General features: G+C 42.1%; 2 protein-coding genes across 2 annotated transcripts in view; both read left to right on the top strand.

The window, feature by feature from the left end:
- The window catches only part of LOC139423119 (polypeptide N-acetylgalactosaminyltransferase 10-like), a 136,720-nt gene extending 118,666 nt beyond the window's left edge, over positions 1-18,054 (top strand). The window contains exons 5-12 of the mRNA XM_071174787.1: positions 1,214-1,399; positions 1,598-1,781; positions 3,779-3,896; positions 8,025-8,132; positions 12,616-12,837; positions 13,219-13,335; positions 14,365-14,514; positions 14,910-18,054. Of these exons, the coding sequence (XP_071030888.1) occupies positions 1,214-1,399; positions 1,598-1,781; positions 3,779-3,896; positions 8,025-8,132; positions 12,616-12,837; positions 13,219-13,335; positions 14,365-14,514; positions 14,910-15,074 (1,250 nt within the window). The 3' untranslated portion in view covers positions 15,075-18,054. The remainder of the gene's footprint in view (positions 1-1,213; positions 1,400-1,597; positions 1,782-3,778; positions 3,897-8,024; positions 8,133-12,615; positions 12,838-13,218; positions 13,336-14,364; positions 14,515-14,909) is intronic.
- A 4,409-nt stretch (positions 18,055-22,463) lies between these two features.
- The window catches only part of LOC139422013 (dehydrogenase/reductase SDR family member 11), a 50,172-nt gene continuing 46,140 nt past the window's right edge, over positions 22,464-26,495 (top strand). Inside the window, exon 1 of the mRNA XM_071173156.1 lies at positions 22,464-22,836. Within this exon, the coding sequence (XP_071029257.1) occupies positions 22,705-22,836 (132 nt within the window). The 5' untranslated portion in view covers positions 22,464-22,704. The remainder of the gene's footprint in view (positions 22,837-26,495) is intronic.

Here is a 26,495-nt window from a genome sequence, read left to right as displayed (position 1 = left end):
TGTTCCAGAGATTTCTGTAAGGCTTTAGCTGACACTCTAGGATTCTTCTTAACCTCATTGAGCATTCTGTGCTGTGTTCTTGCAGTCGTCTTTGCAGGATGGCCACTCCTAGGGAGAGTAGCTGAACTTTCTCCATTTATAGACAATTTATCTTACCGTGGACTGATGAACATCAAGGCTTTTAGAGATCCTTTTGTAACCCTTTCCAGCTTTATGCAAATATACAATTCACAATCTTAGGTCTTCTGAGATCTTTTGTTCGAGGCATGGTTGACATCAAGCAATGGTTCTTGTGAATAGCAAACTCAAATTTTGTGAGTGCAGCTCTAACCAACATCTCCAATCTCGTCTCATTGATGATTAGACTCCAGGTTAGCTGACTCCTGACTCCAATTAGCTTTTGTCATTAGACTATCATTAGACTAGGGGTTCACATACTTTTTCCAACCTACACTGTGAATCTTTAAATGATGTATTCAATATAGACAAGAAACATATCAGATAAAATTTGATGACCAATTTATGCAGAAATCCAGGTAATTCCAGAGATCTATAGATATCTACATATCTATTTCCTGATATTTTTTATCACTCAAATATAGGACACACTTAAGAACAAACTTCCTTTAGATTTTTTCAGGAGAAAAATGATTTATTTTATTTTGATACTTCAAGGGTTATTAAAATTCAATAATCAAATAGTAAAATGAGCCGTTGTAGAACCCCCTCCCCCGGCTTAGACTGTAATGGATTAATACCTAGAATATTTTTCATTGTACTCCTACATTTCTGTATATGCTCCTACATTTTTCGACTTAGGAGCACATGTGCTCCTTGTAAAAAAAAATCAGCGTCAGAGCCCTTTGACATGTTTGTTGATGCAGCTGTCCATGTCTGTTATTCCTATAGACTTTTTCTTTATATTCATGTGGGGAAGCATGCTTTTGTAAGCACTCACTGCAGCAGTCGAAGGTCTTCTTTGGCCATGTCTTTATGCACACCGTTCCTCATTAACCACTCTCCAGGTGCATGTTAATCTCTCCTTGTCCACAAAGCACCTGAAAAAAATCTGTTTTCATATGTGTGTTTGTCCTTTTGCGTGGATGGATGTGTCGTCCAGGGCTCCTGGAGTCCTTACTAAAGCGATGCAGTGTGAATATGTGTGTCTGCATGCATGTTCTCTGTGTGTTGTAACTCGTCTCTCTCCCTGTAGAGCACCTTAAGGCGTCTCTGGAGGAGTACATGGTGCGGATGCCCAAGGTGAGGATCTTGCGCACCAAGAAGAGAGAGGGGCTCATCAGGACACGTCTGCTGGGGGCGGCAGCCGCCAAGGGAGAGGTCATCACTTTCCTCGACTCGCACTGTGAAGCCAACGTCAACTGGCTGCCCCCACTGCTGGGTGAGTCATTCTGTTAGAACACACTGAGCTTTGCTATGGAGTTGCTTTCTGGTGATTCTGTGGTAGATGAATATACTAGAATATAATTACTGATCTGTACAATGTGCCCATTACCTTGTCCAAAGGGGGGACATTTCACGGTAACCCTGTTGTTTGTTTGACTTTGGCCGTGTACCTCTTTCTCTCTTGCTCTCTCAGACCGTATCGCCACAAACAGGAAGTCCATTGTCTGTCCGATGATCGACGTGATCGACCATGACAACTTTGGTTATGAGACACAGGCCGGTGACGCCATGCGAGGAGCATTTGACTGGGAGATGTACTACAAACGCATCCCCATCCCCTCTGAGCTGTCAAAAGAGGACCCTAGCGAACCCTTCGAGTGAGTATTACTGGGCCAGACAACACATCAGGGCCTAGCAAATCAGCACATGGGGGGGATAAAAGTCAAGTCCTTGCTAGTGTGAAGGACTCCATGGCTACTGGCCTGTTAGACAATATGCTCCCTTCTTTCATTGCAAGATGAGGCTAGGCTTCCCTGGGCTCCACGCTTCGGTGAGCGCTCCCTTGGAGGTCAATAGACAGAAATTGGGAATATCAACTAAATTGTGACTCTGAATATTCATGGTCGATTAAATGGGATTCTAATTCTTAGTGATACAGGATAGCATGATGAAAATCTGAGGGATGGAGGGAGGGGTGGAATAGGAACGACATGGCACCAGTGAGGGAGTAACATCGGACGAGCAGACCTATTTTGATAAGTGCTTTACATAAAACATCCCTGTCTCCACGGTTACCTTCCTTCCTTATCTGTGCGGTGCAGCCTGCAGGTTCACGGTTGTTGACTGCCAAAGACTTGGCAGTCCAAAACAGAACCATTTGCCCTTGGATGATAAAAAAAATACTGAACTTAGCTGTTACCGCTCTAGCTACTTCAGGATTTTTCCTAATGCTTGGGAAGCCCCGGAATGCTCTGAGCTTCCAGCCTCCCACTTTCTGCCCTGTTTCCTTGATTGATCATCCTAACGGAGGACCCAGATGTGTGCCTGTCTGTCTTCCTCCCTGTCCGGCTCTCTCTCATGAGTCAGTGAAATGTCAAACTTTTCTCCCCCCTCCAATATCAATCCAGTGATGGTTCATCTCTGCCTCCAATTTAGAGAAGGAGGGGACCACTGGTATCCATGACAGCCCATGGCGTCCATGCGGGAAGTGTGTGTGTTGCCAGGGCCTGTTCTGTTGGGAGGGCCTGTAATGTGAGATGGAGACAGTAGTGTGTCTCATTTGGACACCTTGTTGCCTGTTTAATTGTCTCCCTCTGACAGCCCTTCCATTCAGGGACACCTCTCCAGTGTGTCCCCTCAAATCCTGTCTGCCTTTACGGGCCGTCGATAAACACTACATTCATCATTACCTGTCTGCAACTCTGACTTATTAGAACCCGTCAGATGAGTTTGAATGTCCAGAGAGTGACAGCTCATCATATCACGGAGGTGCAAATGACTACCCTTTTCGCCCCCACATAATTAATACTTAGCCAAATGTGTATCTCTGACACACACACACACACACACACACACATTTTGACTTGACTATGTACACTGAGTGTACAAAACATTAAGAACACCTTCCTAATACTGAGCAGCACCCCCTTTTGCACTCAGAACAGCCTCTATCCGTCGGGGCATGGACTGTAGCCTGTCTGTTGCTCTACACAATTCGTGTCAGCCTCCTTTGTCCTCTCATCAATTACCCATTTTCGACCACTGGCCTGCCGTTAACTGGATGTCCTTTGGGTGGTGGACAATTCTTGACACACATGGGGAAACTGTTGAGCGTGAAAAACTCGGCAACATTGCAGTTCTTGACACACTCAAACCATTGCGCCTTAGGCTGTTTTGTACACTCTGTGTACATCCTTGGGGTTCACAGCAAGACTCAGGCCCTGATTTTCATTCAAAGCCACTTGAGGGAAGCGATCCTACAGTGGAGCTGGAGTGTCATTGTTTCCCGTTATGCATTGAGTATGACACATATTATGCCAGTCAGATTCAGCCGTGGTTGATGGTTTAATTGTTTCTGTGTTGTTCAGAGAACCCCGGGAAAAGCTAAGCCTGGTGCACATAACTCTCAAATTGAGTCTAGTTGCGTTATAAAGCCTTCGTCTGGCACCGTCTATAAAGACGACTGACTGTAAACCGCGGGCCTGCCATTGCCGCCACCTTTCCTCACTGATTTACACACTTTTGATTTGTATATCTTCCTGTCCTTTTGGCTGGTCTGAAACCAGTGATTTGGTTTAAAGGACAGTGTCATCATGTTGGGGTATGAGTGTGACCGGTATTGGCATTGTATACCCCCCACCCTCTTGTCCTTGAGGTCTCCTGTGATGGCTGGTGGACTCTTCGCCGTGGACAGAAAGTGGTTCTGGGAGTTGGGAGGATATGACACAGGACTGGAGATCTGGGGAGGAGAGCAGTACGAGATCTCTTTCAAGGTAAAACGCCACAATGACACTGGACATTAAGACGGTTTTGTTGTTTTTGGAAAGATTACCTTATTGACTTACAGCTGTGTTCTTGTATTTTTTGTCCTGGAGATGCACAGGGTGTGCAGGCTTTTGTTCCAACCCTAGTACAACTGTAACACTTAATAATAAGTTGGTCCCGTGTGGCTCAGTTGGTAAAGCATGCCCTTGCAAGTCCAGGGTTGTAGGTTTGAGTCTCACCGGGGACAAGTACAAAAATGTATGCACTCACTACTGTAAGTTGCTCTGGATAAGAGTGTCTGCTAAATGGCGAATGGGTAAGATGCCTAGTTGAGTCAGGTAAGTCAGTGCTGGGCTGGAACAAATGCTTGCACATCCCGTAGTTCTCCAGGACCAGCCCCCGCTGCCTAGTTTTATCAGAAGCCCATTAACTAACGAGCTCTAAGGCAATGGTGGAAGTTGGTATTTAGATTTCACCTCATGGTCCAAATCTGCTCTGCTTTGCCGAGAGCTCCTACATCCATTATACTCAGAAACCATATTAGATTATGCTTTAGAGTTCTGCCTCACTATGAATTATTCCATAGGATAGCCATTTATTATGTGGACTCGTTCACATGTAAAGCACTAGTCTCTCCATTGTCTCCAATCCCCAGCCCTCCTCTTCCCCTTTGGAGCTAAAGTGTTTTGGAAAGCTCATCAAAATAATTTAATTGTGGTTTTAAAAGCAAGGCTCTTGTAGACTCACTTATATTCAGCTCAGTGGTACTGCCAGTCTAAGTAAAGTCTGCCGAAAGTCAGTGGCACTCCTCTGCTTGGCCAAAATACTGCATTAAAACATGAAACCCTGGGTAAAGTTTGGAGAGGGTGCAGCTCAACCCATCCTCTCATCCTTCCTCTCGTCAAATGAAAGGTTGATTCGCCGTCTAGTCTCTTGACAGATCTCAAGCCTGGTCTGGGAATAGGACGGAGACCAAAATGTTAAAAAGTGGCCCAGAATTCACTCAGATCTTTCTGTAGCCTTTTACCGACGTAATGCTGTGACTCCACTGTTGGAATGCAGAGAGAAACTGATATAAAAGGATAATAATACCATGGCAGAGACAAGAGAATATTATCTTTGTTGCTGTCAGATGATACTTTGGTAATATAGCCAATGAAAAGACATTCACTTGTCCTGGCCGACTTGCACTGATTTTGCTGATAAACACTTTGTTGGGGGAAAATGTACTTGCTACGATTATGATATGTTGTCTCACCTAGCTATCTTAAGGCGAATGCATTCGAGTATCTGCTAAAGTATTATCTTAATGTAAATGTAACCACAAACATTAATAAACTCTAAATAGCACTTTACATTTGCCAAAAACCCACCCCTCAGTTGACAAATGCATATGTTAGGCCCCGCTGTAGGGAGAGAGAAAAAGGTTATGGAGTGCTGCTTTGGTAACTGTCATTGGCTGTAGTGTGTTATAGGTTCTCTATTGTAGACTGCCCACCCTGCTCCGTACCACAGTGGTTTTAGAGGTCGTCAAGAGGGGGAGGGATTAGCAGCGCTGCACACTAATCCACAGAATGCACTCTGCAAGAACTTTTGATCCCACTTTCTCATTAAATATATATGTTTTTAGAGAAGACATAACATGCCAAGTGGAGTGTGGTGGTCAGGGAGGGCACAGGGTTCAAAGGTCAGGCAAAGTGACCCTGCCTTGGATGCTGAAGTGATAGGAGTTGGATGAAGTTACCCCTAACTTCTGTTGTAGGGTCAGATATGTTGTATTCCCCGAATGCAGGGATCATCAACTAGATTCAGCCGATGGTCAGAGGGCCGAAACATAATTACAAATAATTTGTAGACTGCAAATTGACCTCAAGAAGCCCAAACAGATGTAACATTTGACTAAAACAAAGTCACTTCAAACCTTGCTTACTATACGAACACATATACCCTAAAACTTAAATTAAACGCAGTCTCAAATAGCCTCGTGTCCCTTTTTAATAGCTGGGCAGTGGCACACATTTCAGCAAATAAGTGCCCGATTCAAATAGACGCAGTGTCTTAAATGAAATGTTGGCGAGGTTACAATGCATTGTTAACAAGGGTTAATGTTTGATTTGTTACATGAAATTATTCAGTAATGACTCAAGAACATTATGGCAATCATCTGTTTTTATCGGCAGGAAGAAACTGCTAGCCATTGGCTGCTAACATCTTAGAACTACTAGCTTAACTGGCAAGCACAAAAAAAGTTAGCTTTGTGAGTACAGACCAGACTATGTGAGAGGAGAGTGCGGATTGAGTTTCCAAAAGTCTGGAGCGTAGGCCTTCTCGCCCGCTCTAATTTTGCTCCAGTACCGGTAGCGCTCACTTCACGGTTTATTTCTATTAATTTGGTCGTTTTTTTAGGGGGTAGATCAGCTTTAATATTGCAGATTGTGGCTTCTATCAATGTAATTGTCTGCATCATTTTCAAACCCCCATATAGTTTTTGTGTACACATTTATTTATTTTTTTATAAAAAACACACCTACTCATTCAAGGGTTTTTCTACATTGCAGAATAATAGTGAAGACATCAACACTATGAAATAACACATATGGAATCATGTAGTAACCAAAGGAAAGTGTTAAACAAATCAAAATCTATTTTATATTTGAGATTCTTCAAAGTAGCCATACGTTGCCTTGATGACAGCTTTGTACATTGTGTGTGTGTGCGTGCCTCCTTCCATGCCTCTACAGCCTGGCAACACAAGTTGTTGAAGTATATTTCATGCTCGGTTGGCCTCCGAGAACGCCAAGGCTTGCCAGCCCCAGCCGCTATTAAACATTCATAAGGCAGAAGCCCATCTATCAATGGATCTTGTGCTGCGTACATAACCAAGTGGGAAGGTGGTAATTACCAGTTGTAAATACCAGTTGGATGTGTTCAAATGCTTTGAACTTGTTGAGAAACTAAAAGTACAGTAATCATGCTTATAAACAAATTAGTGTTAAAAAACAACAACATTTTAATAGATTGCGTTCTATAAATAATGTTTTGTTACATTTAACTGCTGAAAATGCTATTATCAAGGCCATGTCCTTAGTAGGTGACGTTAGAGGTCAACATGTAGGACAAATCTGAGTAATTACCAGTTGGAGGGGCGTTCAAGTGGATTTTTCCCAGTCGTACACTACTGGTCAAAAGTTTTAGAATACCTACTCATTCAAGGGTTTTTCTTTATTTTTACAATTTTCTACATTGTAGAATAATAGTGAAGACATCAAAACTATGAAATAACACCATATGGATCATGTAGTAACCAAAAAAGTGTGGAACAAATCAAAATATATTTGCAATTCTTCAAATAGCCACCCTTTGCCTTGACAGCTTTGCATGCTCTTGGCATACTCTCAACCAGCTTCACCTGGAATGCTTTTCCAACAACGTTGAATGAGTTACCACATGCTGAGCAATTGTTGGCTACTTTTCCTTCACTCTGCCATCCGGCCAAAAAGGGCCATCTTCTGTACCCCCCCCCCCCCCCCCCACCCCCACCCCCCGCCCTTCCATGTCACAACACAACTGATTTTCTCAAATGCATTAAGAAGGCACACCTGTTAATTTAATTGCATTCCAGGTGACTACCTCCTGAAACTGTGACATTTCAGTCCTGAGTTCGGCATCATGCAGTCTTATAGTTCTACTGTATATATTTCTACACATTTTCAGACTTGTCAGGTTTTAATTCAGTCTTAGCCAGGACTGCTCTAAATATGTCATAATTGATGTGTTGGTCCAAAGAACCCCAGGAGGCATTTGTAATAGTCTCACTCTCTTGTCAGTATGGTGGTGATTTCACTGTATAGCTAATCGTACCTCCTGCCTCCCTCCCTCCCTGCTACCTTTATCTATCTTCCCTCCAATCCCTCCCTCTGGAGCCACTCTCTCTTTTCTCCCTCCCTGCTTGCCTAGTACCTGTCAGCCTCTCATGTCCTCACACTGTTCATAGCTACACACCAAGGGCAGACACAGGAGACACACAAACTAACACAGCAGTGATGCCATGATCCCCACACAGCTGTCTGTGTTAAGCCTCTCTCTCTTTCGACCCTCTCCTCACTCTCTTGCTCTCTCTTTCTCTTCCCCCTCAGGTGTGGATGTGTGGTGGGCGTATGGAGGACATCCCATGCTCCAGAGTGGGTCACATCTACAGGAAGTATGTTCCCTACAAGGTCCCCGGCGGGGTCAGCCTGGCCAGAGTGAGTGTTGGATTGGTTCCTAGACCCACCTTTTCCTCTCGCTTCTCCTCTTCATAAGGAATCTACAAAGATTGTAGAATGTGGAACATATGTTGCAGAATTTGTTGTCTAAAGCGTCTAGTGAAGAGCGCATTCATCTCTGCTGAGTTTCTCTGCAATAGTTGGACACCTTTATATTGCAGCCACAAACCCACCCACTCTCGTCACACCCATCAGAAATGCTGTGGAGTGTTTGAAGTGAATGTTGATTGTGTTCCACAGTCAGGCCCGCAAGTGGGAATGAACGAGTGAGAAACTCCTCTTTTCTTTCTGGTGGTGAATTGATTTAACCTCATGCACCTGCCTCGCCTGGCGCTGTGTTTTAACAACGTAAGCTTTCAGAAAAAAGAGACTTAACAAATGCCTTTGTTTTTTTTTTTTTCCCTGCTTTTCTTCCAAGGTTTCTTTGTCCTTGTGATACGGCCCCCTATTGGTTTTGTCCCCAAATTACACAAAGCTAGATAACTGACCTTGATGAGGAATACGCTGTAAAGACACTTTAACCTTTCTGGAGCAGGCGTTCCGCTAGCGACCCACCTTGACAACATCCGGTGAAATTGCAGTGTGCGAAATTCAAATTACAGAAATATTTAACATTCATGAAAATACAAGTGTCATACTTCAAATAAAGCTTAACTTCTTGTTAATCCAGCCGCTGTGTCAGATTTCAAAAAGGCTTTACGGCGAAAGCACACCATGCGGTTATCTGAGGACAGCGCCCCGCATACAAAAGCATGAAAAACTTTTTTCAACCAGGCAGGTGCACCACGAAAGTCAGAAATAGCAATATAATAAATGCCTTACCTTTGAAGATCCTATGTTGACACTCCAAAAGGTCCCGGCTACATCACAAATGGTCCTTTTGTTCGATAAAGTCCTTCTTTATATCTCCAAAAACTCCGGTTTCACTCATTCAAAATGTTTACAAAACGAATCCCAAATGTTACCAATAAACTTCTCCAAACAAGTCAAACAACGTTTATAATCAAACCTCAGGTACCCTAATACGTAAATAAACAATAACATTTAAGACTGAGAATCGTTATTGTCTTTACCGGAGATAAACAACAAAGAATGCGCTCTCATCCACGCGCATGAAAACACTTCAGCCAAAATGGGAGCCACTTAGAAAAACTACAAATTCTAGTTCATTTTTCTAAAAACAAGCCTGAAATGCTTTCTAAAGACTGTTTACATCTAGTGGAAGCCCTAGGAACTGCAATCTGGGAGGATTTCGACTCATAATAAACATGACAGCCATTGGAAACAGTGGTAGGCTGAATTTTTTTTTTTTTGATGGTTTGTCCTCTAGGTTTGCCTGCCATATCAGTTCTGTTATACTCGCAGACATTATTTTAACAGTTTTAGAAACTTCAGCGTTTTCTATCCAAATCGACCAATTATATGCATATCCTAGCTTCTGGGCCTGAGTAACAGGCAGTTTACTTTGGGCACGCTTTTCATCCGTTCGTCAAAATACTGCCCCCTAGCCCAAAGAGGTTTTAAACAGGTTTGCAGGTACGGAATCTTTAGATTTGAAATTAAGTTCTATGCTTTTGTTTTTCTTGTGGTCACGTAGTGTATGTGGACACCTGCTCGTCGAACGTCTCATTAAAAAAAATCATAGGCATTAATATGGAGTTGGTCCCCTTTGCTCCTATTACTATTACTCTTCTGGGAAGGCTTTTCACTAGACGTTGGAACATTGCTGTTGAGACTGGCTTCCATTCAGCCACAATAGCATTAGTGAAGTTGGACACGGATGTTGGGCGATTAGATCTGGCTCGCAGTCGGCGATCCAATGGGTTTGAGGTCAGGGCTCTGTGCAGGCCAGTCAAGTTTTTCCACACCAATCTCGAAATACCATTTCTGTATGGACCTCATTTTGTGCACGAGGGAATTGTCATGCTGAAACGGGAAAGGGCCTCCCCCAAACTGTTGCCACAAAGTTGGAAGCACAGAATCATCCAGAATGTCATTGTATGCTGTAGCGATGTGATTTCCCTTTACTGGAGCTAAGGGGCCTAGCCCGAACCATGAAAAACAGCCCCAGACCATTATTCCTCATCCACCAAACTTTACAGTTGGCACTATGCATTCGGGCAGGTAGCGTTCTCCTGGCATCCGCTAAACCCAGATTCTTCCGTTGGATTTCCAGATGCTGAAGCGTGACTCATCACTCCAGAGAATGCATTTATACTGCTCCAGGGTCAAATGGCAGCGAGCTATACACCACTCCAGCCGACGCTTGGCATTGCACATGGTGATCTTAGGCTTGTGGTGCAGCTGCTCGGCCATGGAAACCCATTTCATGAAGCTCCGAACGAACAGTTCTTGTGCTGACGTTGCTTGCAGAGGCAGTTTGGATCTTGGTAGTGAGTGTTGCAACCGAAGACGCATGATTTTTACGCACTTCAGCACTCGGCGGTCCCATTCTGTGCAATTGTGTGGCCCACCACTTTGCGTCTGAGCCATTGTTGCTCCTTGACGTTTCCACTTCACAATAACAGCACTTACAGTTGACCGGGGCAGCTCTAGCAGGGAAGAAATTTGACCAACTGACTTGTTGGAAAGGTGGCGTCCTATGACATTGAAAGTCACTGAGCTCTTCAGTAATGCGATTCTACTTCCAATGTTTGTCTATGGCGATTGCATGGCTGTGTGCTTGATTTTATACACCTGTCAGCAACGAGTGTGGCGAAATGGCCAAATACACTAATTGGAAGGGGTGTCCACATACTTTTGCGTATATATAGTGCATTTCCACATTCTTTTGAAACCTTTGGAATGCAGCTGAAACGATCCATTATGTATGCTGATCCTTGCCCACACCATTGGCTTGGTCGAATGTGTAATTGAAAACTATTAGCCTGTTTTTTGGGGGGGTTCATTTTTGTGTTGTGTTCCCCCACCATGGGGGAATAGTCTCTCAGATGAGGAAGGCCTGTTCTGTCTGAGTGAGGAATGTTAATGACTGAGGAGTCGGGTCAATTGTTCATGTATTTCTTCAGAAAGGAGACGCAGCAACAAAGACAAGCACAAAGGCCTCCAGTTAGAAATGGCCGCCAATGCAGTAGTTCAAATACATGCATAATATGTACATTCATATTGATTGATTTTCCATAACATGATGCCGAATGAATGAAATCTGTGAATGATCGTGGGGTGAATATTGTACCTAAAATAGAATGTGCCTATTAAGCACAGCTTTGTGTTTAGCATCATTCTGGTTTCCTTTTGTTCCTTTTTGAAGTGAGCTCAGAGAAAAGGGTGTAACTCAGAGTCACAGAGACATTAATTGCTGGCCTGCGGCGCCGCTTTTTTTTTGCTCCCCCAAAACTTGACTGCAGCTGCCTCTCCTAGACACCGCCATCAGCACCACCCCACAGTAGTTGGGACAATAAACCAAAAATGATCGACACCTATCACTTATCTCACACATTTTTCTGATAATGTTCAGTGGCCTATACTAGAGAAATGTGAAGTTTGAAATGAAATAAGTTGATAATATTGGTGATTTGTTAATTGGACAATTGGTAGCTACAACCATCAAACTAGTAGTAGTTTAAAGGATCATTTTAAACTGTGGTGCACATTAATGCTAGAAACTTATCATTCTATTTATCTCATCAATTCAGGCAATTTATCGCAATATGTATTTTTTTCCATATCGCCCAACTCTACCCCACAGTCACATCCCCTAAACCCTCAACCTGTCTTTGACTAAAATAAATGAGGTATTATACTGAACAATAGTATAAAACGGAACATGTAACGTGTTGGTCCCATGTTATAATTTTTTTTATTCCCTAAAATGTTGTGTTAGTGAGAATTTCTTCTTTGCCATGGTAATCCATCCACCTGACAGGTGTGGCATACCAAGAACCTGAATTGTAGGAGCATGCAATTGGAATGCTGACTGCAGGAATGTCCACCAGAGCTGTTGCCAGAGAATTTAATATGAATTTCTCTACCATAAGCCTCTGTCGTTTTAGAGAATTTGGCAATACTTCCACACAGCCTCACAATGGCAAACCATGTGTAACCACGCCAGCCCAGGACCTCCACATCTGGCTTCTTCACCTGCTGGATCGTCTGAGACCAGCCACCCTAACAGCTGATGAAACTGAGGAGTATTTCTGTCTGTAATAAAGCCCTTTTGTGGGGAACAACTCATTCTGATTGGTTGGCCTATGCCCACCCATGGCTGCACCCCTGTCCAGTCATGTGAAATCCATAGAATTGAATGATTTCCTCATATGAACTGTAACTCGTTGAAATTGTTGCCTGTTGCGCTTATATTTTTGTTCGGTATATTATTGTTCAGCCATCCAGTAGTCAACAAGACCCCAGAAGACTGGCACCATGCATCCATCCCTCTCCTACAGTCATTGTGGAGCAACACTGTTTTAACCCTTTCTCTTCTCCCTTGGTCCCTGTACAGAACCTAAAGCGAGTGGCAGAGGTGTGGATGGATGAGTATGCTGAATATATCTACCAGCGAAGGCCAGAGTACAGGCACCTGTCAGCAGGAGACATGACTGTGCAGAAGGACTTGAGGAGCAGCCTCAACTGTAAGAGCTTCAAGTGGTTCATGACAGAGGTGGCCTGGGACCTGCCCAAGCACTACCCACCTGTGGAGCCCCCTGCTGCCGCCTGGGGAGAGGTACACATCAATTTACTAGTTTCTTTAGAGAGAGAGACTAAAAGCTAGAAAGAGAAAAAGTTAGAAGATTGAGATAAGCGAGACAGTAGATGGAGAGAAAGTAAGTAGGAGAGAGAGAGAGAAAGTTAGAAGAGAAAGAGAGACTGTGTCTGGCCTGTGACAGCCCGGTGTCACTTCGTCACATCAGCTGTCAAAAGGCCAAGCTCCTGCCACAGCCTCGTCTTCATTACTCATCACACTTTTTCACTAAAGAGGAGAACTGACAGATAGTGCTGAGAGATCCAGACAGAGCTCTAGTCAGTGGTTAATACACTGACTAGTATGGAATGATGACATTTGTCTTTCTCTGTTAACTGGTTTGTCTGCTTCTGTGTGTTCTAGCTGCGCAACGTAGGCAGTGGCATGTGCATGGAGAATAAACACTTTTCGTCTGGGTCGCCCATCCGCCTGGAGACATGTCTTAAGGGGCGGGGCGAGGCTGGGTGGAGCCATGGACAGGTGAGGAGCTTAGTACACACAACTAAATACAGACATCTGTCTGCTGTAACGTGCTAGTTTTCTCTAGTTTTGCATACACTTAACCTTAATTTTGTACTGTGTACAGACCGCTTTCTGACTTCATAAGTACTACCGACACACACACGTTATGTTTTTCTGTTCTCGTGGGGACCTAAAATGTATTTCAGTAACCCTAAACTTAATCCTAATTCTAACTCTAAACCTAACCCCTATTCTTAAAGTAGCCATCGTCCTCACAGGGACATGGGAAATGTCCCCACGGAGGCGAATGTTCCTAATTTTACTATCCTTGTGGGGACTTTTGTGCATTTTAGGTCCCCACAAGGTTAGAAGAACCAACCCCCACACACACTCACTGGGGCACACACTCTCTCTCACTCAGACACACACACACACACACCTTCATTATCTCTTCTGTTCAAATGTAGTCCCATTTTTTTCCCCTTGTCATCCCAAATAATTTTTAGAAGAGCTCATAACCGAATGTTGATGGATGGCCATATTTTCTCTTTGTTTTCTAAGTTGCCTGCTCTGGCTCTGTGCTTTGACAGTTTAATTACAGTAATTTAAAAGGCTGTTGTAGTTTAATCTCTGTCATGGTTGCAATTTGTATTCAATGCTGGGACGACAAACAGCATCAGTGCAAATCAAAGAGCTCTTTCTGGCTACAGTCCAAGCCGGGGCTTTTTGAATGTTACAGCAGAGGAGCCTCTTCCAAACAACTATTTTGTTCCCTATGAGTGAACGTCCCGTGGCGGTGACTGATATTGGAACTCCCAGGGCAGTTCTCTTCAACCCTAGTTCTGAAGACTCACAAGGTGTGCAGGCTTTTGTTCCAGCTTATTACTAACACATCTCAAAGGCTTGATGAGTTAAATCCGGTGTTAGTACTGGGCTAGAAAAAATGCCTGCCCTGTGGATCAGGAGTGACACTGGCTCCAAGAGGCGAGCTGGAAGTGGGGGCCCCACTCCTGAGGTGTTCTGATCCAGGTTGTCTGCCCCCTCCAGGTGTTCACGTTTGGCTGGAGGGAGGACATCCGCGTGGGGGACCCCATGCACACTAAGAAGGTGTGCTTTGATGCCATCTCCCACAACAGCCCCGTCACCCTGTATGACTGCCACGGCATGAAGGGCAACCAGCTGTGGCGCTACAGGAAGGTAAAGTCTCTCTTTCTCACACACACACACACACACACAATCTTTTTCCAAGTATGAAAAGGCAAGTTTGTGAGTTGCTTATGGTGCACTTTTTTTGCTCGAGCTGAGCAAGCTTCAAGATGTATTTTTGATCCTTTGTATTTCCTTCTCCTTTTGATGAAATGACACAGCTGCTACTCATTGATAAGGCAGTTTTCTCCTAGATAGACTCCTAGACATTCACCTTTTAAGTTTGGTGTATCCTGTTAGAAACAAATGACTCCTAGTTTTCCATGCAGGCTAATAAATATGTATTTTTAAAAGTACCTAATTTGGAAAATATTTTCAGTTAAATGCACTAATTAAATAATAATTTCCATCTCGCTCACCTCTTTTCTCTCCCTTTATCTCTGTAGGATAAAAGTTTATACCACCACATCAGTAACAGCTGTATCGACAGCAACCCCACAGAGAGAAAGGTGTTTATGAACATGTGTGACCCCAGCGTCCCCAGCCAGCAGTGGGTGTTTGAGAAGACCAACACCACAGTGCTGGAGACATTCAACCGCAGTAACAACTGAGACCAGTAGGGGTCAGCACTGAACCTGAATACCACTCACCCAGGGACTGTGTTGTTTTACTAAGACAGAAGTGGGCTGTTGTTTCTCTAAAAGGGTCTGGGGGGGAAAGGGGGGGGGTTAGCATTGGCAAGCCAGTCTAGACACATCAGTTATTGGGAGATGGAGAAAGTATGGCGCCTGAGAGGCTCGCTCTCTGTGGTGGCGGGGACTTCCTGCGTCAATGGGATTAGGTCTGGCACGGCCATTCTGAGGTTGCCCGTCTCACTTACTTATTCACGCTCCGCTCTGCTTCTCCGTGCATCTCCCAGGTGTCTCTGCCCATATGTCCATCTCCATCACCCTGCGTGAGTGCGCTTCTTACTCAGTCACTTTTTCCATTCTCCTGATTTGGAGCCACTGCTCTGACAGCCCCCCTGAGACTCTCGCTGAACCAAACCCAGACTGACACTTGGGTAAAGCCAGCCAGAAACAACCACTCTCTGCAAAGCGCCGTGTTGATTCTTGTTTTTGTTTTCTTGCTGTGCTCACTTGGCTAGCAGTTTCTCATTCTAGGTTTCCTCTTTATTGCGTTGATCAAAAGTGGAGTTGGGCAAACTGTCCAAATGTAGAAGGGAAAGAAAAGCCCCCCATCTTTTAAGAAGTACATTTTTGGATCTGAATGAATAATACTATAGTAGCAGCACTTTGTCTATTCGAAGAGCTGTGATTTGATGCCAATGATGGATCTCTTCCAGGTGATATGTCCAGAGAGGGAACTGTAAGGGCTCTAACTATTATCCCTCTGGGATAATCCCAGGCAGTCTCTGGAACAACCTCATTACGAAAACACTAAACCGTGTGGCAGAAAAACATACTGAGGTCAGCAGCACTGAGACAGTAGAGAGACCTTGGTGGCTTCCCAAACTCATCAGGAGTGTCTCTAGACTGGTTTGCACAGGGGGAGGGGTTGGTGATGGGTATTATAGGTGTTTTAAATGCATTAAGCACTTGCAATGATAAACTTGAATGACAATCTTAGTGCCTTGCTGGATGAGAGAAAAAGTATACAGCCTGGTCTGACTTGGCATGGCCTGGTGCCCTATTTCAGTCCTCCAACTTCTCCACTGTCTCAGACTGACTGAGATAGTGGTGAGGCAGGCCATCTGAGGTGACACTGGCTCTTAACCATGGATGGGTTTCTGCAACACTTATGTATATGTAATGATAGTGGCTAGTTGAAGAGACTAGCAAACTATGTGTTCTCCTGCCTTTAAAAGTGAACAGCTTCCCTGCAAAGACCCTCTTTATGTTTGTGACATGTCACCATCATGCCATGTTGTTATCATCAAAACCCAGTTGGACATGCAAGCATTCATTAATATTGATTTCCTTTGTTTAGGTTTTGTCGCGTTATTACTTTCTCAGCGTTTCATATTTTCTTTAAGTGTTTTGTCAGGAATAATTCCAAAGTAGAGTATGTAATATGCTTGATGCAAAGATCACACCCTTCCTTAATCTAACCATCTTCCTTACATTTTCAGAAATCGATATAGATCCAGTACACTAGTATGTGTTGTAGATTTTAACTGTTGGTCAGCAGTTTCAACTAAAAGTGTTCCTTCCATGCTTTGTGGAGACAATTTGGAGAAGTTCTATAAGAGAAAATCTACGTGGCACATTGGTAAGAGATGCTGCACGATATGGCTTTGTTCAACTTTACTTATGAAGGGTCTTTATTGCAAAATCGTGTAATAATGTTGTATATGTCCCTTCTTATTAAACTGAAATTTAGGACTGGCTGGGGAATGCAAAATTGCTCACTTTCTTTGGTTTCACTTTCTATAAATGTTCATAGTTTTACCCAGGCAAGTAAGCAGCATGTATGGAAAACCAAAGCTGTTCAAAACACTTTTTTTGAGGACATTGAACAAGTTTTTTTGTTGTTTGTTATTTGTTTTTTATCCCTGTCTTTGAGTTTTGCGTGTTCTTTTTGCAATCCAAAATATAGAATGTCTGGCTATTCCAGCTAAATAGATTTCACAATTATGCTAACATAAGTATTATATCTTTGCTAGTTGATGAATTGTCCCTTCTCTTTTACACTAATATTATTAGTGAAGTAGCAAAATAACTTCACATGGTTTAAATGACTATAATTGAACTAAGGCTGGAATTCAATCAAACCGTCACTGCGGGGAGAAGAAATGAGACCATGTCCATTGAGGGAAACTTTAAAACCCCCATTTTGATTTATGCTTTTTCTCTTGTGATACATTGATCTATTTTCTCCTAAAATGCTCCACCAGACAGTCCAGGACTGCAATGCCAGAATGGATAGATCGAAACATGTTTACTTTAAAGCATTGGCGTTTATGTAGTAATGCTATGTTTGTGTCTTGAGGGAGTAAACAGGGTTGTTGTACCTGTTGACGAATGATCATCTTGCAAAGGTGGTAAGACTCCCCCCAAATCCATGGCAGTTTATTGAATACTTAGTAGGCTGTTTAGAACAAGGATATTTGCAGTACATTGACCCTGTCCATTGCACATGTAAAGAGCATTTTATTTTGATTATGTTATGATTTATAACTTGGGTTGGAAGTCGTAAAAAAAAATGTAATTGTGGTTTTAAGCGACATTTTATACAGTGCAATTTTTTCATGATCTTGTGTTGGAATTAAATATTGAGCTAAAATGTGAAGACAATACTACTTTTTTTAAATAAAAGTTTGTAATGTTTAAGACCATTGTTGGTCATTCACACAATGCTATGTACATGTGTATGCAATTTTTATTTGTAGGGAAGTGTACATTTTGTATCATGAATATCCAATATTTTTTTCTACTGACATAATGACTGTAAAAGTGTATTTAGGTGTTTTAAAACACTGTGTACAACTAAACTGGAATTGTGTAATATTTTTTGCTGAAATTGTAAAATAAATGTTTCTATATTTGAATTATTTGTTGTATAGTAAACTGAGAGAATGCTGTTCTTGAATAACTAATTTTTATGTAGCAATAGTCAAATCCCATCTCAAATTTGAAGAAACAAGGACATGCAGATCATGGAAAGAATATATTTTTATTTCCAATTTCATCAAGTCATTTAATAATACTTAAACAATTTCACCATATGTGGGTCATGGTTGGTTGTAGTTAAAACAACACAAAACATAATTGTAACAACAAACAAAACAGATACAGTTTTTAGTTGTTTGGTCGACTATAGTTTAGACGAGCCACTGGCTAATTCCCATCCCAGGTCCTCTTCCGAGAGATCGAAAATACACTTGGGACTAGCACATTGGAAATGCCACTGTCCTCATACTTCCTATTTTTCTTCAGAGTGTTGCCCTCTAGCTTGCAGCAGCCTGGGCTTCTTGAAGGGCTGGACTCCCTGCTCCTCTTACAGGTGACCATAGAGGTAAGGAAACTGGCAGACTCATCTGATGCTCTCTTCCTCTTTGAGGGTGAGACCACTGACTGAAAGCTTCCTGGGCAATTAGAAGTGGCCAATTCTGTGGCTGTCCTATGGCAGCCCCTTTGCCCTACTGTTCACAATGAAACAAATATAAACACATGCTTTGTGAGCTGAAATTAAAGATCCAAGAAATGTTCCATTCACACAAAAAGCTAATTTCGCTCAAAATGTATGCACAAATTTGTTTACATCCCTGTTAGTGAGCATTTCTCCTTTGCAGTGATTATCCATCCACCTGACAGGTATGGCATATCAAGAAGCTGATTGAACAGCATGATCATTACACAGATGCACCTTGTGCTGAGGACAAAAAAAAGGACACTAAAATATGCAGTTTGTCAACACAATGCCACAGGTCATGCTGTCCACTAGCGCGGTTGCCAGAGAATTGAATAAGCTGCCTTCAGCGTCACTTTAGAATTTGGCAGTACGTCCAACCGGCCTCACTACCGCAGACCGACAACATGTATGGCATCATGTGGGTGAGCAGTTTGCTGATGTCAGCATTGTGAGCAGAGAGCCCTATGGTGGGGTTATGGTATGGGCAGGTATAAGCTACAGACAATGAACACAATTACATTTTATCAATGGCAATTTGAATGCACAGAGATACCGTGATGAGATCCTGAGGCCCATTATCGTGCCATTCATCCGTCGCCATTACCTCATGTTTCAGCATGACAATGCTCGGCCCCATGTTGCAAGGATCTGTACACTATTCCTCAACGCTGAAAATGTTCTTCCATGGCCTGCATACTCACCAGACATGTCACCCATTGAGCATGTTTGGGATGCTCTGCATCTACGTGTATGACAGCCTGTTTCAGTTCCCGCCAATATCCAGATACTTCGCACAGCCGTTGAAGAAGAGTGAGACAACAGATTAGTACTTTATTGTCCAACTTGCGAAGGACATTTGAATGAAAGTTAAATACATTATATACACAAAAGTATGTGATGACACCTTCAAATTAGTGGATTTGGCTATTTCAGCCACATCCGTTGCTGACAGGTGTATAAAATTGAGCACACAGCCATACAATCTCCATAGACAACAAACATTGGCAGTAGAATGGCCTTACTGAAGATCTTAGTGACATTCAATCTGGCACGGTCATAGGACGCCACCTTTCCAACAAGTCAGTTGGTCAAATTTCTGCCCTGCTAGAGCTGCCCCGGTCAACTGTAAGTGCTATCTTTGTGAAGTGAAAACCGATTAAATAAATACAATAAACTTCTCAGGATGGTGAAAGTGCAAGGTGATGAGCTTGATGCTCTTTTCCAATAAATATCAGTGGTCTTATTCTGGTGACCTGATTGATACTTGGCTGCCATTTGACAAATTTAAATATTTGCTCATGTATACCAGCGAGCTGTTGGCTAGAGCACACCTGCCAATACCAGAGTATGCACATTCGCTACATAACAGAACATTTTTTGTGACAAAGGGATGTGTCATTATTTTGCCACCGAGGGGAGCCAAAGTTTCGTAAGTGAATCAGTACGGTTAGACACACACAGTAATGCGATTATTGTGGATAGTCAGATTAATATAATAGTTCGATTAAAACGTTTACATGCTTTGCAAGAGTACATATTTCCTAGTAATTTAGTTTTCGTGGACACATCTGAAAAAATTACAATAAACATAACAGCGACCATGTTATTTTTGAGAACTATATTTGATTCTGAGTTCGGACATATCAAGTGAAAACTATTTCTAAAACGCGTATGTTAAATTGTTCACAACTCGCGCTAAAGAATGAGGGATGCGCTAATCAAATCAAAGATCAAATACACCACTGGAACTCCAAATAAGGTGTTTACCTGATTTTGACTTTACACTGATTTAAGATTAACAGAGTAAGGTGTTTACATGACTATTGCATAATCGGCCTACTGCCATAATCAATTTAATATATGATTATTCCTGTGCATGTAAACATGGCTAATATTTCACTCAGGAAAGGAGGAATATGGAGTGAACTGATCTAGTAAATCATTCAGCTCCCCTAAAACAGACAAAGACAGACAAACAAACAAGTTAGTGTTTTTTTATGCTCACATAGAAACTGAAATACATGGATATTGCATTGATAAATGGACAACAAAACATTCAAGTTAAAATACATGTGGAAAAACATGACAATATTTGCATTAACGTTTGGAGATACTCAGAGTTGTGTTGATTAGTTGGCAAAAGTAAGGTATGGATGAATGTTTATCTTACAGACAGACAGACATGCACACATACACACAAACATAAAACTAGAGAGTGACAGCGTACAGCAACATTTATATTTAAATATTCATATTCAGGTAGCTTTTTTAATCGGGTAAGTGCCATTTCTGAACTGTTAACCCTCACAAGTCTGCCGGCCCAGGAGGCTCCCTAGCCATACCCTCAGAGCGTGTGCAGACCAGCTAGGTGTTGTGTTTTCTGACATTTTCTTTGTTCTGTTCATCTTTCCCTCAATCCTGACTAGTCTCCCAATCCCTGCCGCTGAAAAACATCCCACAACATGATGCTGCCACCACCATGCTTCACCATAAGGGTGGTGCCAGGTTTCCTCCAGACGTGACGCTTGGCATTCATCTTGGTTTCATCAGACCAAATAATCTTGTTTCTCATGGTCTGAGAGTCCTTTAGGTGCCTTTTGGCAAACTCCAAGCGGTCTGTCATGTGCCTTTTACTGAGGAGTGGTTTCCGTCTGGCCACTCTACCATAAAGGCCTGATTGGTGGAGTGCTGCAGAGAAAGTTGTCCTTCTGGAAGGTTCTCCCATCTCCACAGAGGAACTCTGGAGCTCTGTCAGAGTGACGATAGGGTTCTTGGTCACCTCCCTGACCAAGGCCCTTCCCCCCCGATTGCTCAGTTTGGCCGGACAGCTAGCTTTAGGAAGAGTCTTGGTGGTTCCAAACTTCTTCCATTTAAGAATGATGGAGGCCACTGTGTTCTTGGGGACTTTCAATGCTGCAGACATTTTTTAGTACACTTCCCCAGATCTATGGACAATTCCTTCGACCTTTTGCTCTGACATGCACTGTCAACGGTGGGCCCTTATAAAGACAGTCTTGTGCCTTTCCAAATCATGTCCAATAAATAGAATTGACCACAGGTGAACTCCAATCAAGATGTAGAAAAATCACAGGGATGATCAATGGAAACAGGATGTGCCTGAGCTCAATTTCTAGTCTCATAGTAAAGGGTCTGAATACTTATGTAAATAAGGTATTTGTGTTTTTTATTTTTAATACATTTGCAAAAAATTCTAAAAACCTGTTTTCCCTTCGTCATTATGGGGTATTGTGTGTAGATTGATGATCATTTTGTTTTATTTAATCCATTTTAGAATAAGGCTGTAACATAACAAAATGTGGGAAAAGTCAAGGGTCTAAATTCTTTCTGAATGCACTGTATACGTAAATATGAAACGTAAAAGTATAAATGTCATATTACTCATTAAAACAGCAGGATGTTCATGTTTGTATTTATTTATGGCTACCCAGAGCCACACTCAGGCATAACACAAACAAAGCATTTGTGTTTAGTGACTTTGCCAGATTAGAGGGATGATCAGGGATGTTCTCTTGATAAGTGTGTGAATTGGACCATTTTCCTGTCCTGCTGAACACTAAAAATGTAACAACTATTTTTGGGTCGCAGGGGAAAAAAAAGTATGGAGTAAAAAGTACATTATTTCCTTTAGAAATGTAGTGGAGTAAAATAAAACAGTTGTCCAAAATATAAATAGTCAAATACAGATACCCCCGAAAAAACTACTTAAATAGTATTTTAAAGTAGTTTTAATTAAGTACTTTACACCACTGATGAGAGTAAGGGAGAGTTTGAAGACTGCAAATGTAAGAGTCGTAAAATAACAAGCGGGAGGGGACGTCAACCAAACAAATACACATAGCGCAATGTTTGTCATTTAATATTTAATCCCGAGCGCAGGGATTTCGGTTTCCGCACCGTGCCTTTTCCTGGATGCTGCGAAAACAGGATTAGGGAGGGTTGAACGGTGTAACAGCACGCCCTATATAACACAAGTATCTGTTGTGTATATTGTCACTATTGAACCGACATAGCTAGGTTAACGAAATTTATCGTCCTATTACACCAGTTGTAAAACTAGTTTTTGTAATAGCTAAATAATTAATTGAAATGGAGCGCTGGAAAGGCAGAGTAGCTCTAGTGACTGGAGCTTCGGTCGGGATTGGAGCGGCTGTTGCACGGGCACTTGTCCAACACGGCATGAAGGTTGTCGGATGTGCCAGGAATGTTGACAAGATAGAGGTGAGCAAATACAAAACAATGTAAAAGTGAGAACTGTCGCAATCACTCATAGTAGTAAACTACAACAGTTCCTCGAATGTTTGATGTGCGCCAAATGACCAGTTTGCAGCTAGTTGACAGTGGCTAGCTAGCTATCTTTTCCCACTGGATTATCTATGATACAGTAGCTAACGTTAGCTAGCCTTCAATAAAAAAATACACATTTGTGATTGACTTTGTTGGACTAGCAAATTGAAATGTCACCGATTAAACATATTTTACGCAATCGTTACATGCGAGTTGCATTGATGTAATGCAAATTGCTGTCATATTTCTGGTGTTTTTTTTTTGTTTAATCACAGCGATTGCTCACTGCATTTAACGTAGCCTAAAGGCAGCTTTAAACATTATTCACAGAATAATTCCAGTCCAGGTGTTTCCTATGAAATCTTCTTGCACCTTTTTAAATAACATTTTCAATACATTTCCCAGTTATTAACTACATAGTTAGTAGTCACTATTATTCATATCTTGTTCAGTTATACACGTTCTCTTTCTTCAGATTTAAACCGATGTGGCATATCTTGTCAACATTGTATCATTGTATTCTAAAACAAATTAATATTTGGTAAAACTACTGAACTGTGTTTGCAGTGTTACAAACACACACAGTACTATCCAGATTGTGCAACAGGCTTCTTTAGCCCTCCACCCATTTGCTGATCACATGGCCTTCTGTCATGTCAATCGTAACTGATCCAGGTTAGGGCAGAATGGTCCCCAATCCATGACATTTGTAAAACTGCACAGACACTTAGCCTAATTCCTCTGGATTAATCAGAAACTAGTACAGTGACTGAGCCATTACAGGGAGTTGCAACCTATAGCCTAGACCAGCCCTACCCTCCTCCATTCATAAGACTCCCTCCACTATGAAACGTTTGGAGTTGTTCCATTGCTTAGCTACAACAAATTATAATTGTATTATTGCATATTATTAGTCTACAAGTCACTACCTTTTGATAGTTTTGTTGATTGACAAGTTCTGACACCTTGCTTGACCACAAAACAAATAGTTAAAAATACATTACGCAATAGGCTATTTTTTCTGTATTAGAATAGGCTTGGTTTTACACAAGATTCCAATGGCACTTTTACAGCCACAGGCCAGCTCTAGTTGGCCAAATATTTGGCCAAGTGAGGAAAGGATGTCAGATCGTGTGGAGGGTGAAGACGGAGCGACAAGCGTTCAACTCCCCAACTCTGGAACAGACTGCGTCAGTTTTATGAGACTTCTGAGCGTTGTCTGTTTTTGTGCTGAAGGGAAGGTGGGACAAAGCTGGCATTGTACCCCCTCTGCGATGCCCACACTGGGGACTGGCTGTAACAGTGCCAAGAAAGGTATGCTCTGACTTAAAGTCGGGGTTGTAAACTAGGGCTCTTTCACATATCTCTGTATGGTCTGGATCCTAGAGCGTTTGGTACCCTGATCTGTGTTATAAAGGATGTGTGAAATGCAAACGAACTCTGACTGAAACAAATCCTGGATCTGCGTGAGTAGCGAGCCCAAGATCCAGAACCAGAGTACCAGGTATTGAAACGGTGCGAGTCTCGTTGGAACTTTTTGCCAGTTGTAAACAAGCTAGCTTGCTAACGTCATGTAGAATGTGCATCGCATAAATCACATCCTTAAACGGTTCTTTTCAGGTCTTCTGAAAGCGAAACTTATTTTGTAGAATTCTCACAAACGTCCTTGGAAACAAAACTTGGGAACCGAATTTCATGTGTCCATCGCCATTAAATTTTTCTCTACTTCCTCCTTTGGTGCTCTTTTTATACTTGGGTAAAATGGTGTGATGAGTACAATGTAGGCTCCATATCCCAAGAATGCTGCATTTTTTGAAGCCTGAATGAGTGGAGTTGACACAGGCAGAGAGAGCAGTAAAGGACATTGTTTTTGAGAGGGTAGAAAAGGGGTTGAAAACAGAAAAGGAGAGTATAATGAGATGGAGGTAGATGTGTGGTTGTCAAGGGCTGCCTGCGGGAATGGAGTGATGGTATAGGAGCAACTTGGCTTCTAAGAAGCAGCAGCCAGGAAAATACTGAGATCATTGACATTTAACAACCCGTACTCGCATTGAACCCCCCTGACGTGATGTGCAAATGAGCAATCGAAAACCAATCGTGCAAATGTCACCATTCCAATTTTTTTTGTGCGGGCGCCAAGTTCCCAGCAAGTTGCCGCCCTGGGGTGGCTGCCCATGTCGTCTATACCTAAATCCGCCACTGGGTAAGTTAGGCTATATGGAGCACAGACTGATACTAGATGCAAGTAGAACTCATAAGACTCAGGCACAGATCTGCAAGTAGCCTAATCATGTTTTTTTTTAGCACTCTATCTGTTCCTGGCCCACATACTGTATGTAGCTACAGTAAGTCTGTGGTGACCACTTACCTTGCATAATGCTATAGTAATTACCAAGGTGTATCAATATAGCATCTTAATGAAATCCTATGATAGTAGGTTGAGACCTTATGTTTCAGTGACTTAACGAAGAAGATTCACTAGCAACAAGCCTATGCATTCATGGATTGTATGCATGTACTATCCTTGCTAAATGGTCGTTTACATTCAGGAGCTCTTTGACTGTCTCACAAAAGCAAAGTGCCTTGGGCTACATTTAGGCTAGTGCATTTAGATTAGTTGTGTCACAGGCAGGGTGATGGGTTTGTTTTGTTGTTTCCCAGTCCTCTTTGGGTGTTACACAGAAAGACAATTGTGATTTATTTCTTAGACCAGGCGTAAGCAACTATACTGAACAAAAATGTAAACGCAACGTGAAAAGGAGTGGGACAACATTCCACAGGCCACAATCAACAGCCTGATCAACTCTATGTGAAGGAGATGTGTCACGCTGCATGAGGCAAATGATGGTCACACCAGATACTGACTGTTTTTCTGATCCAAGCCCCTACTTTTTTATTTTTTTAAGGTATCTGTTACCAACAGATGCATATCTGTATTCCCAGTCAAGTGAAGTCGATAGGTTAGGGCCTAATTTATTGATTTCAATTGACTGATTTCCTTATGAACTGTAACTCAGTAAAATCTTTGAAGTTGTTGCATATTGAGTTTTATATTTCTGTTCAGTGTAGATTCAGCCGAGGGCCGATTTACTAAGCCCAAGAAGAGATTTTCAAATACAATAATTTCATACCTTGATTGCATTAACACACGATCACATCTCACTTTTTTTATTTGTGGGAATACTTGTGTAAAGATTTCCTAAATTAAACTCTTTCCTTTTTATTTTTATGAGTAAATTATGTATACTAATGTTAAGAATACATTTTGTTTTTTGACTCTCAGTCAGTTTGATTGGTAAATAATGAAAATAGATTCAGCCTAAGCAACAAAGATTGATGCATTTGTCCTGCTTTGCCCTGCCATGTTTCAGCAGTCGATTTTAGTTAGTTTCAGTATTACTCTAATGTAATACTGTATATGCCATTTAGCATACTAACTTATCCAAAGCAACTAAAGCTCAATTTATAAAAATCTGTGTTGGAACAAAAGCCTCAGCTCCCGACACCTTGTCATTTTCCCTACACGGGCTGACAAGCAATTTATACCGGTAAGATTACTTTTGGTCCTTTCGTGGCATGCGCAAACTTAGCAT

The sequence above is a fragment of the Oncorhynchus clarkii genome, chromosome 12 (assembly GCF_045791955.1).
Source record: "Oncorhynchus clarkii lewisi isolate Uvic-CL-2024 chromosome 12, UVic_Ocla_1.0, whole genome shotgun sequence".
Lineage (NCBI taxonomy): Eukaryota > Metazoa > Chordata > Actinopteri > Salmoniformes > Salmonidae > Oncorhynchus > Oncorhynchus clarkii.
This window is presented reverse-complemented; position numbering and strand designations above follow the sequence as displayed.